This window comes from Equus asinus, chromosome 16 (assembly GCF_041296235.1).
Source record: "Equus asinus isolate D_3611 breed Donkey chromosome 16, EquAss-T2T_v2, whole genome shotgun sequence".
In the NCBI taxonomy this organism is placed as follows: Eukaryota; Metazoa; Chordata; class Mammalia; order Perissodactyla; family Equidae; genus Equus; species Equus asinus.
Window position 1 is genome coordinate 20,264,922 of NC_091805.1, and position 13,469 is coordinate 20,278,390.

A 13,469-nucleotide genomic window follows, 5' to 3' on the forward strand; every position below is an offset into this window, starting at 1 on the left:
TTTTATGAGCCTTTTCCTGTTTTGTTTTATCTTTTTCTTTCTGTCTACTCTTTAAAGAATGCCAGTCCCAATCACTGGATGATCTCCTCTTCTCATTTCATTGTTCCATACCCTCTCCCTGAGTACACTTATCCAGCCTTCAGCTTACCCTTGAGCTCTGCATACCTAATTTGTACAATCTGAGCATGGAGCTGTTAGAGATCAACTACTTCTTTCCATAATTTTCTAGATGAGGTAATGAGTCTCAGAGAGGTTAAGTGGCTTGTATACTTGTGTTGGTAGTACAACAACAACAAAATGCTTCAAATTTATATTTTTGATTAAACCTGTCATTAAAATGTTATTATCTAGAAAGCCTCTGATATTTTATGTTATCTTTCTTAAGGAATTAATAGAACGTGCTTTAGTCATAAAATACTAAAAGGATTACAAAATATGCCATTTTATGCTTTAAAGTATTCAGGAAAGAAGTTTTTAATTCCTTTTTTGGTAAGACAGTGCCTTGTTAAATAAGTTACTGGGAAGGTTACCTCATGGATAAATTATGACAAGAGTATTTCCCTGAAGAATAGCTGCCATTTTAAGTCATTTCCTCTATGGCAATGTTGTGGATCTATTCATAATTCGGACAAAGTTTTTTTTCCTTCTTCTCTTCTCCCCAAAGCCCCCAATACGTAGTCACATATTCTAGTTGTAGGTCCTTCTATTTATGCTATGTGGGACGCCACCTCAGCATGGCTTGATGAGCAGTGCCATGTCCGTGCCCAGGATCCCAAGTGGCGAGACCCTGGGCCACCAAAGCGGAGCACATGAACTTAACCACTCAGCCACGGGGCCAGCCCCCAGACAAAGAATTTATGTTCTAAATTTTTTCAAGTTTATTTGCTTTAATTTGCTAAAGCTAAGTAATAAAATAACACTCCATAATAACCTTCTTTTCTGTTAATAAAGTCACAAATCTTTCAATTAACTCTTTTTGGCTTCTCCTATCTTATAGTGTTTGGGGTGAGGGGAAGAAAACCACTGCAGAAATTAAGGAAATCACTAGTAATAACGAGGTATACCAGATAACCTCTTTCATTATTAACCTCCAAAGCAAGTTTTAGGCTATTTCACATTCTTCCTTATTGAGGTACTGGGTGAGAATCAGGCTGAAAAGAAAGAAAAACTGAATTCCATTTAGTTTGATTCAACTGTATACATTTGCAGAGCACCTTGTATATACCAAGTACACTTCTTGGTTAGTGGAGGAAAGGGAAGGTAGGAAAAGAAAGGTCAGAGATTGGTATAATCAATAAGACATGTTCTCTATCATTAAGAATTTTGCTGTCTAGCTGAGGAAACACGTATACACTAAGGATTAAATAACTGATAACGTCTGGAACTTTTAACCCTTGGTAGACTAAAGAAAGTGAAAAAAATTAAAGGCAATCACATTTCTTTATTCCACTCTCTGTGTCAAGCATCGCTAGGCACTTTGTATTTATTGTATCAGTGAATCTTCACCACAACTTTGTGTGACATTAATCCCCTTTGAAGCCAATAACCTCTCTATTGAAATAATTTTTCCAAAGTCAGACACCTGGTAAGATGAATCAAGAATTGACCCAGGTTTGCCTGATTTCTGTGCCCATACTCGTTTTTCCTTTAAAATGTATTGTGACCCCTCAGAGCGTTTCTCCCACCACCTAATTTGATTTCTCATTTATGTCAAATGGGCTTTCACAATAACATCTTAATTATTTTCCACAGCCTCAGACTTTTCGCTTTCTCCTAATTCAGCCTCCTCACTGCCAACGAAGTTTCTTGTCATATCATATCATTTCACTCACTCCCTTAAAAAGCTTCCTCATGTTTATTCAATGAAGTCAGAACTCTGCAGCCTACTCTCAAACCCTTCATAAATTTCTTCCAAACTCCACTGTAGTCTTATCTCACACAATTCCCTGTGTATCCTCTATTCTCTACTTTTCTGAGTGAAACTTGACCCACAGGTGTATATAGTGCTATGCTGGGTGGGTCAGGGGAGTGTGTGATAATACATGGCCTATCTTCCTTATTAATAACTCCTCAAATGGTTGGTTAAAAAAAAAATCAGCTAATATGCAATCATTTATAAGTGCTTTTAAATATGTGTATGTAAACCAACAGAAATATTAAGAAGTAAATATAAATTTTATATGAATTTTGAAAATAAAATATGGACTACACCCCCAGGGGTAGTTGTTAATTTTTCTCTGCTATTTAGGAGTACTTCATTACCAAATTTTGAAAAGCACTGTCCTAAGCTGTAGCCAAATGGAACTAGCGCTCAGACTTACCTTGGTATATTTTTCCTCTTCAGATAATGGTTCTTTATATTAACCCTGACTGCGTAGTCTTCTCTATAATTTTCTAACCCTTGTTATCTACCCATCTTTAAGACTCAGCTGAGCTCTCACCTTTTTAAATAGATTATAATAACAATTGCCAGTTTTTTGAGCTTTTACTTTGTGCCAGGCACTATGTTAATCACTTGACGGGCCTAGTGCCACATAGTTCTAAAGTGTAGGTGTTATTATTATCAGCATTTTATAGGTGAAGAATCTGAGCCTCAGAAAGATTTAAGTGTTAAGCCTAATTTAAACATTTTCTCCTATGAACACTTATGACATCATAACTCTCACTTGGCAATTATTCACATATTGCTAGTCACATATTCATACATCATACTTCCAAATAGATTTTACGCAGCATGAAGGCAGACACTTTCTTATCTTCATCTCTATTGTACTTATTATTATGCCTTATATGTAGCGGATATACACATTGGAAAGTAAATTAGATTTTAATTAATTTTAAATTAATTTAAAAATTAACTAAGCATATTTGCTTTGCCTGTTCATATATCTTGAATTCATTTCTATTTTTAATTATTATACCCCCCACACACGGTTGGCTTAGGGCTATAATGCACAAAGCCTCTCTCTTGCAGTTTTCATTACTTATTTCACAAGGTAACACATTGTCTATGCCTAACTAAAAGCCTGCTATATCATAATATGCAAAAGTAAATACTGTGGTACATCCAGACAATGGAATATTATTCAGCACTAAAAAGAAATGAGCTACTAAGCCATGAAAAGACATGGAGGAAACTTAAATGCATATTACTAAGTGAAAAAAGCCAATCTGAAAAAGCTACATACTGTGTGATTCCAACTATTTGACATTCTGGAAAAGGCAAAACTATGGAGAGGGTAAAAAAATCAGTGGTTGTCTGGGGTTGTGGGGAGGGAGGGATGAATAAGTGGAGCACAGAGGATTTTTAGGACAGTGAGACTACTCTGATATTATAATGGTGGGTCATGTCTTTATATATTTGTTCAAACCCACAGAATGTACACCACCAAGAGTCAACCCTAATGCAAACTATGGACTCTAAGTGATAATGGTGTGTCAGTGTAAGTTCATTGATTGTAACAAATGTACCACTCTGGCAGGGAATGTTGATAACAAGGGAGTCCATGCATGTGTTGGGGCAGGAGGTATATGGGAAATCTCTGTGTCTTCCACTCAACTCTACTGTGAACCTGAAACTGCTAAAAATAGACTATTTTTTAAAAAGTAAACACAAGCAGCAGTAATTCTCCAGCTAATGTTATATAATTTATAGACTAATTGGTTCTGTAACTCGTTAGAATGTAGACAGTAGTGATCCAACAATTTCATGTACAGATTAAAAAAAACTGAAATCCTAAATTGAAACAACATCTCCAAAGTCACAAAACTGGTTGAATAGAAGGTCTAGACTAGAATACAGATCTTCTGATTCTTAGTCAATTATTCTTTGCTCAGCATTATTTTTTTGTTTTATTTTTTTGTTTGTGAGGAAGATTGACCCTGAGCTAACATCTGTTGCCAATCTTCCTCTTTTTGCTTGAGGAAGACTGTTGCTGAGCTAACACCTGTGCCAGTCTTCCTCTGTTTTGTGTGGGATGCTGCCACAGTGTGTCTTGACAAGCGGTGCTAGGTCTGCACCTGGGCTCTGAACCTGTGAACTCCAGGCCACTGAAGCGGAGTGCAGGAACTTAACAACACTACGGCACCAGGCCAACCCCAGCATTATTTTTATACTATAATTTTATATGCTAATAACTGAATGGTATCTTTAATTACCATTTTATTCATGTTGAACTTCTCGAATTCTGTGACTACCCCACATAGACAATAAGAAAGAATGCCACCTTCTAATGATTTACACATATACAAGACAATTATTTATATCTCCCTAAGGTCACCTTTTCTTAAATTAACAATAGAATCACAGCCTTTATGAAGTCATGCTAAGTTGCTTTCCCCTGCTATTGTACTTGATTGAGTAGACAATCCAGAAAAAGCTTGATTAATCCTAAATGACCTGTTTGTTATAAAGACATAGTTGTTTTTTGCCAATATTTTGTGTGTTCTCTTTTGTGTCTGTATAAATTGAATTTTTAGGATTTGTTCTTGTATTTATTTAGGTATTATGAAATGAACAGATTGTTCATTCCTACCCACTGTTTTTCAATTATTGGCTTTTCCTCAATCCTTGATTTCCTTTTTGATCTTCTGAAGATTTAAGATCAATACCTACTTATTGCAGCAATTTGTCCCAGCTCCTTTAGTGGACTATAAGTTGTTAGGAACTAAGTATTTTCATATATTAATTTTTAAAGTAATTTATGATGAGTCTGTTTCTTCTTAGTTCTTGCTTCTTGATTGAAAATCATAGTTGACCTTCTTAAGACCAAGTTTTAAATCCTCTGTTAGGTTTTTCATTTGAATCTGATAAGCTTAGTTGGTACTAACTATTATCATCCTTATCCAACTCTAGCGATTTTGCTTATCCAAGTTCATTATTATATGAAAAACATTTTATTTTTTCTTTTAAAACTCTAGTAGCTTCTAAATTTTGTTCAAATACATTAAATATATTTGTCTTTCAATTACAGGTTGTTAAACTGAAGCAAATAGAGCATACTTTGAATGAGAAAAGAATATTACAGGCAGTGAATTTTCCTTTTCTTGTTCGACTGGAGTATTCTTTTAAGGTAAATTTTACTAATATCCAAATAAAATATTTTCAACCTTATATACTTTTTAAATATGAAGCTGTAATAGAATTCTAAACCAGATGATAAACATGGAGAATATGAATAAACAAAAAAGTAATATATTTAGATTTTATGTAATTAAATCCTATTGAGCTTATAAATTTAGGTAACATTTGAAAAGGGAAATTGTTAAAGGTAATTTGTAATTTTTCATGAGATAAATGCAAATATTTCAATTTATCAGAATCCATAGTGATATCTTATTAAGCAATTCTTACACTCATGCACATGAATACACCCACATACCTTTTTCTTCTCTTGAACCTTGTTTGCCACAATCTCACCATCTTCTTTTACTTAGTAATTTTTGCTCTAGTCTTTTCATTTATATGAGGCAGAACGGTCTTTGGCCCTCTGCTCAAGTGTCTCATAAAGTTGCACAAGATTTGTTCTTTAAGTTGGCAGCTTTTTAGCTCTTTGGAGTAATACTTTCATCTCTCTGCAATATTGAGCTATATGAAATATTTTAACCTTTTTCTTTTGATTTAGGATGATGTTAAAAATCGTCAGTCTCTATGACCTAATTTAATACATAAAATGTAAATATTCTGAGTAACTTTTTCATATTTTTTTAACTTTGTTATTCCTTTGCATAAACTGGAGCATCAAGTCATTGCTGAAGTGTTTAATTGTTCAGGAGTTAACTGTTCCCTGCAAGAGTAGGAACAGCAACAATCCCAGATTAATCTGTGGCAAGAACACTAGGGGGAAAAAAATGAGTGCCTCAGTGTAGAAAAGTTAGAGCAGTTAGTAATCTGTCAGATAGATTTTTATATTTGTCTTTTTCTACTTGAACATGGTATTTTCTTAAAATATTTTCTTGAAATAATCTAAATTTCATAACTTTAATTTATCCTTTTTATTTGTTCATAGGATAATTCTAATTTATACATGGTTATGGAATATGTCCCCGGGGGTGAAATGTTTTCACATTTAAGAAGAATTGGAAGGTTCAGGTAACTAACACTTTACCCTTCTCACATCTTTGTATGCTGTGTTTGTTTTAATGCAATTTTTCAAGTTTTTGTCAGTGCTAAAAATTTATTTTATTTAATTTAGTAATATTTTAGCTATATGAAGAATTACATGGAAATATTAATGAGGCCACACCATACTGAGTTTTAAAAGTCAAATAAAAGCACCATGATACCAATGTAAATATTTTCCCATTGGTAGGTATTGTGAGGGTCCATAATTTGAAAAATTTCCAGATAATGCAAAAATTAATTAAATTTAAACATACCAGTATTTATTGAAGAAGCATTAATAATACAACTCTGGGGAAGAGGTTTGTGTAAGGATGAAGATAAGAAAGGGATATATAGAAAAGATAATGTATCGTAGGGATGAGATTATGAAAGTTTCTTTTGCACAAATTTGATTTTCCTTAAAGCTGTTGCTATGTTGAGTTTTAAAAATATGTACGTAATTTAAAAACAGTTTGTACCTTATCTTTAGGTTATTACTAATAAGGTCACACAGCGATGGAAATAGGTTATAGATTGTTAGCCTTACCTGTGTGTAATAGCCTGTAAGCTGCTACTGTTCATTAATAATCATTAATAGAATGAAGCTGAAATCAAGAGCAGTTCCAGCTTCATTCAGTACATTATACATTGGCATGATTAAAACATAAGTATGAGTTGAAACCGGACCGATGATGGTAATTTGATTCATAAAAAGATGATAGACTTGGATTATCAGGAAATGGTATTCAGTAATGGGCCAACATTAGAGTTATTTTGGTTAACCTGAGGCCTTAAGCCAAAATTCATTTATTCACCTAATATGTATAGGGCACCTATTATGTGTCAGGCACTGTGCTAATGCAAAGTAACTTCTGTTTATCTTTAATGATATTCTTTCACCTCCTCTTGTCCTCTTTCCTGCCACCCCTTGTCCAAGCATGCCCGGGATCCTCGTATTGCCCTGTGATAATTCAAAGTTTTACAATGAATTACCACACCTAAACCCATCTTCAAAGGGTGTTTTGTCCATTTTCTATAATTACTAACTTCTTTCCTTTGCAACTCCCCCACTCTTATTTCTGTTGACCTGGTAGTAGGAGGAAAGCAAGTTGATGGAAATAACTCACAGAGACACTGTCTTTTATGACCTTTCACACATACTACATGTATGCTTGAAAGGTTGCTAACTCTCATCTTAGAAACTTTGAGGCAGCAAGAATACTGTTATTGTTGAGCATGGCTTTAATCAAAGTCAGTGGCGTCGTTATGATTCTCTACTTCAACAGCAGCTGTCTAGACTTAAAGCTGCTGCAGCATTAAATCCTCCTATAGAATATTTTGCTCACACTTTTCAACAGTTTGATCATAGATCTATGTAATGTTTGTGTTTCTCCAATCAAACACCAGAATGTGGAAATAAATATAAAATGTTGAGTGCATCTTATATTTATGATAATAAATTTGTATTTATATACATTACGATAAGTTTATATTTATTTATAAGTATCAGATGCTAAGTGTATCCTATATTTACAGATGCATGGAGAAAATAGGAAGAGACCTCCCAGGTCAAACGTTTCCAAGGTTAGGGATAAATGTTTCAGTGACCAGGATGACGCTTCCAGTCTTCCCTTACAATGTTGCCTTCATTCCTTGTCATAGGATATATGATATAGATTTTACAGTCTTGGGAGGTGGCTGAAACTCTAAGGGTATTATAAAATATTGCCCCCCAAAAGTAGTTTTCTTTACATATTCATTCATTCAACAAATAGCTACTGAATACCTGATATGTATCAGACTAGGATCTAGGAAATAATGATAAGCAAAAAGAGCAGCATATATAATCTTTTTTGGAATTTCTATTTCTGGTGCTATCAGATCAAACTCATTCCAACCATCTTGAGGGAAATTCTATTCATAGTCAATGTTGTTCATTGAGGACATAAATCTGAAAGTCATTGCAATTTGTCAGGCAGATTAGCAGAATTCAGTGTATATAATGGAAGATGAAATGGAAACTCAAATTAGAAAATCATTACATCCTTTGGAGTAATACTCAGAATATGGCATCAAAATTACACTGATCTATCATTTGATCTAATCTGTGCATGCAAGAACTGTACATGTTTACACAAATCTATAGATTATACCTATGTTTGTGTGTGTCTGTAGGCATGCATACTAGATTTGGAAATTCACACACCAGGGTTGTATACATGGTTTCTGGATGGGATTATGGCAATTCTTTATTCTTCATCAGTATTTTGTGATACTTTTTCTATAATGAGCATATATAATTTTTATAATAGGAATAGCCTGGGTAAAATGGCATTAAATTTGCAGATTAATACAGTTAAATAGCTTCTGTGTAGTGAAATTCTTTAAGCACTTGAAATTTGTGAGAAAGGTAGATGGAGTCTATCAACAGTAGCAGTGGCCTGATAGACAATCTAACTGGCACATTTGGGTCAGTCTCGAGATCAGAAACAATTATAAAAAACCAATATCTTCTAATATGGGCAATAATAGCTTAAAATAAGATGACTATTTTAGAGCTATGTTTTTCTTCAACATATGCTGCCCCCTAAGTATATCAAAGCTTTGTTTGAAAACGATTTCAAGATTTAGTAAATATTTGGAAACTAACCAGATTTTTTACATACGTTTAAAAGAAAAAATACTTTTTGCTCCCAAAATATATCTACCTCATATTAAATTTTTTGTATAATCTACTAATTACTGTGTGTTACAGAAAATCAATGTTTTGTTTCTTTGTAGTGAACCCCATGCACGGTTCTATGCAGCTCAGATAGTGCTAACATTCGAGTACCTCCATTCACTAGACCTCATCTACAGAGATCTAAAACCTGAAAATCTCTTAATTGACCACCAAGGTTATATCCAGGTATGATTTGAATGCATTATGTATAATATATTTGAGAAAATACTAGGTAAGAAGTTGTATTTATTTAACCCCAACTACCAATATTGGATTTTTCTTTGAGGAAGGCAATTACTTCTTCCTAATAGCTTAAATTGAGCTTGTAGTTCTGCCATTATTACAGAGAACCAAAAATCTCATCAAGGGTAGAACCTGTTTGTATCTTCCGTAATCTATAGTTGTGAACTAAACACAGGCTCCTGCGTAAATAAATATATAATAGCTAAATCTGTGACCTCTCATTTAGTGCATTATTCTGAGTGTTTTACGTGGATCATCTCTTTTAATCCTGATATCTTTATGAAGTGTAAGTACTATTGTTATCCTCATTTTAAGGCTGGTATAACTAAGGCACAGCAGTGTCACAAATGCAGTATGAGAGTCAGAATTTGAACCCACAAAGTCTGTCCCCCGAGTCCATGCTCCTTAACATTACAATGCTGCTGCCAAAGGAGCCCTGGCTACCAACACTGGACTGGTGGCAGTGTTTTCTTTCCATTTCCACTATTAATAGAGTGGGAGCATCCTTTTTACACAGCTGTTAATAGATTCTCCTGTTGATGCTTCTGCACTTCTGATGATGTAATTAATAGCAGAGGACATGCTGGACTTAAGAAACACTCCTAGCATTGCTTCATTTTTATTAAAACTATTCATTTTTACCTTTATTTTGTTGTTGTTCATTTGTTTCTTTGTTGGAGTCAGGGAAAGGTTCTCTCCAGCATGGGTTGTTTGAACTTTCATTGACTAAATGGTGGCCTTCATGGATTAGTCCCAGTTACGTTGACTTAATTTTTTCCATAGTTTTAATTTTAACCCTGATTTTTATCTTTCAACTTTGGTACAATAAATATATTTATTGTGAAATAATAAATGTTCACAAGAATTTTTTTTCTTTTATAGGTCACAGACTTTGGGTTTGCCAAAAGAGTTAAAGGCAGAACTTGGACATTATGTGGCACTCCAGAATATTTAGCTCCAGAAATAATCCTCAGCAAGGTATGTTTATGATGTCATTATGTATGAAGCAGAAATATAAGGCATGCATCAGTGTGGACTTTTATAAAAAGTTTATTGATCTAATTTTATATTTTTATTTCATCTAAATTATGAATTTAAATCTGTGCATTTTTACTAAAAAATATATTATTTAGAGTCTACCACTAATCCCATAACTTCTGTCAATTTTAGCTCTGGATCTAAGAGAAATAATGTGAATAAATTTGACCTCTAGATCTATGGTTTTTTCCTTCCAGTTTTATTGGGAAACAATTGATATACATCACTGTATAAGTTTAAAGCATGATGGCTTGATTTACATATATTGTGAAATGAATATCACAATAGGTTTAGTTAACATCCATCATCTCATATAGATACAGAAGAAAAGAAAAGAAAAAAAAAGATCCATGGTTTGAAGGCAAAAGCATAGCCTTTTCATAATTATTCCCAATAACAGAAGGACAGGGAAGCCTTGCTCTGGGTTACGCCAAGAGGCAAATCTAAAGATGATGTGTACTAAGTTGTCACTTCTTCTTTTGTTTTAACTTTACCACATAAATGAAAGAAATGTATGGTTTTTTTTTTTATTTTAGTTTAAAAATAGGAACATTACATCAATTGAATAGTTCTAGTCTCATTGAAGACAGTTCTACTTTTTCAAACACTGAAAATGTGGTGAGAGAAATTTGTAATCTTGTGTACAAGGATGGTTTCATTTATTTTCCTTTCTACTGCCATCCATTTCTGGAGGAAGTTAGGAAGAAGAAACTGACAATAACCGGGCACAAAAAGGAGCAAGGACAAAGAAAGGGGTGACATGTGCCTCAATATTTACAAACTGAATAACCACTCCTGAATAATTGAAATCTGGCTAACCAATAGAAGTGTTAGAATAAAATAAAAGATTTCTTTCAGCTTTCCTCTCATTGTCTTTCATAATTTAAATCATCTACAACTTTTAGTCTTTTTTTTTTTACAAAGAAGCTTTTTTTAAACTTTATTTTTTTTTAATTTTTAATTTTTTTTTTAAAGATTTTTTTTCTTTTTTTTTTTTTCCTTTTTCTCCCCAAAGCCCCCTGGTACATAGTTGTATATTCTTCGTTGTGGGTCCTTCTAGTTGTGGCATGTGGGACGCTGCCTCAGCGTGGTTTGATGAGTGGTGCCATGTCCGCACCCAGGATTCGAACCAACGAAACACTGGGCCGCCTGCAGCGGAGTGTGCGAACTTAACCACTCGGCCACGGGGCCAGCCCCAACAACTTTTAGTCTTTTATAATCTAAATATCATTGCTGTTAACGCATTTCTTCTGTAAGTACACTTAACAAGTAATATGACAGATTAAGCACCAAAACTTTTAAAAAGGTATATATATTATAAAAGTAATAGATGTTCATTGTATAAAATTTGGAAAATGCAGAAAAATATGAAGAAAAATCCAAAAAACCTATAATCTCACTACTTAGAGGCAGCCTTTTTTAAAAAAATATTTTAATATATTTTTCATGCATGTTATCATAGTTGAGATATAGTGAATTTTACCATTTTGTGTTCAGCTTCTTTCACTTGAATAATAATAAGCATGCAAACTCATTCTAATGGCTTATTTGCAAAATATTTTGCCATTCTTCTATTGTTAAATATTCAGGTTTTCTTTTTTTCTTTTGCTATTATAAATAACTGTGATAAACATCTTTGTATAGAAAGCTTTTTCCGCATTTCCATTTTTTTAGGATAGATTCTCAGAAGTGGAATTACTGGGTCAAAGGGTATGAACGTTTTTTAAGGCTCTCCATACATATTGCCAAAGTGCTTTCCAAAAAGACTGTAACATTTTATATTCCTACAGGCAGTGTATGAGAGTACCTGTTTCATTACACTCTCTAGCACTGGGTATTCTTATTTTAAAAATCATTACTACTTTATTAGACAATAAAGATATCTCATTATTTTAAGTCTCATGTCTTTGATTATTAGATTTTTAATGCTTAATAGTCATTTGGTATTTTGCTGTGTATGTGTATGGATTATTAGTTCATGTCCTTTGCCTATTTATCTATTGTAATTTAGTTTTTCTTATTGGTTTGTTTTAATTCTTTATACCTAGGATATTAAAAGTATCTGGCATATCTATTATAAACATTAGTACACAATCTGAAACATAGAAATCAAAGTTTAGGAAAAGGATTATAGTAAAAGTATTGTAATGAATGACATTGCTAATGAGTTGAATTAAAAAAACTAAAGCAAAATTGATGCCCATTTCTATTAACAAAACAAAGTGCTATTCCTATTATACTGGTCTCTTCCTTTTAAAAAACATACAGAAGCAGGAAAAAAAAGAAAATCTCTATATTATAGTATTATATTTTGGCTAGTAATTTGAAAATAAAATAGGTTGTAAAGCTGAAAGTTTGACAAAAGGTTGGAATATGGGGAGTGGTGATGGTAGAGGAAACATTTGAGGACAGACCAAAAGATCTGGCAAAAACTCAGCTCATTTCTGTGCATCAAGTTGGGTATTTTTTTCCTATAATCTTTTGTGCCAGTTGACACTGCCCAGAGTTGAAAACAAACTTTATATAAACATGCTAATATTTTATTTTTATTTCCTTATGAATACTTCTAAATCTTAATTTTAGTAAGCTTAATGTGAAAAAAAAACCCAGTTAAAAATAACCTTAGAATTCTATGTTTGGTTTGCAATATGCTTTTTATACACATTACTTCCTTTCATTTGATAAAGCCCTCACAAAACCCCAGGAGTTAATTTTCTTTCTTGTATACCTTTTAGAGATGAGAAACAAAACATCTCTAACAAAAACATCTCTAATCTAAAAAAATGATAGCTAAAGTAAAATATACTTCAATATTTACATTTATTAGGTTCCAAATTAAACTTTTAGCTTTCATAAGATCCTGTGAAATGGATAGGATTATCCCTGCTATATTCATCCTCCTGGTTCCAACAGTATAGAGTATTTTGAAGTCAACTCCACTATTTACTATGAAGTCCAGTATCTACTATTTTGTTTCAAAATTTTTGACCTTTCTAAGTATGCTCTCGACAACCTGATTCATGAGATTATGGACTCAGAATGGACTTTAAGATGTAATTTAGTCCAACTCCCTTCCTATTATTGAGCAACAACTAAATTGTCCCAATTAAATAGGGGATATTTTATTGTCTATAATATTCTGAATGATTTTAGGAATAAGATTTACTAATACTTCCTAATATCCAATTCCAATATTTGAAAATTCTCCCCTTTGTTTAATTCAAATCTGACCTGATGCATTTTGTTCATTTTTTTATTCTGTCCTGAATAGCTGCCTCGTAACTGCTTTTTAAAACATTTCATATGCTTGAAGATCGTTTTCAAATCATCTGTGACTTCATTCTCCTCTGAGTAAATTAAGTA

General features: G+C 33.0%; 1 protein-coding gene across 7 annotated transcripts in view; it reads left to right on the forward strand.

The window, feature by feature from the left end:
• Window positions 1–13,469, forward strand: part of PRKACB (protein kinase cAMP-activated catalytic subunit beta) — a 132,161-nt gene that overhangs the window by 97,693 nt on the left and 20,999 nt on the right. For all 7 annotated transcript variants that reach the window (XM_044749063.2, XM_014830100.3, XM_014830101.3 and 4 more), the window contains 4 exons: window positions 4,974–5,072; window positions 6,009–6,091; window positions 8,885–9,011; window positions 9,951–10,046. In XM_044749063.2, the coding sequence (XP_044604998.1) occupies window positions 4,974–5,072; window positions 6,009–6,091; window positions 8,885–9,011; window positions 9,951–10,046 (405 nt within the window). The remainder of the gene's footprint in view (window positions 1–4,973; window positions 5,073–6,008; window positions 6,092–8,884; window positions 9,012–9,950; window positions 10,047–13,469) is intronic.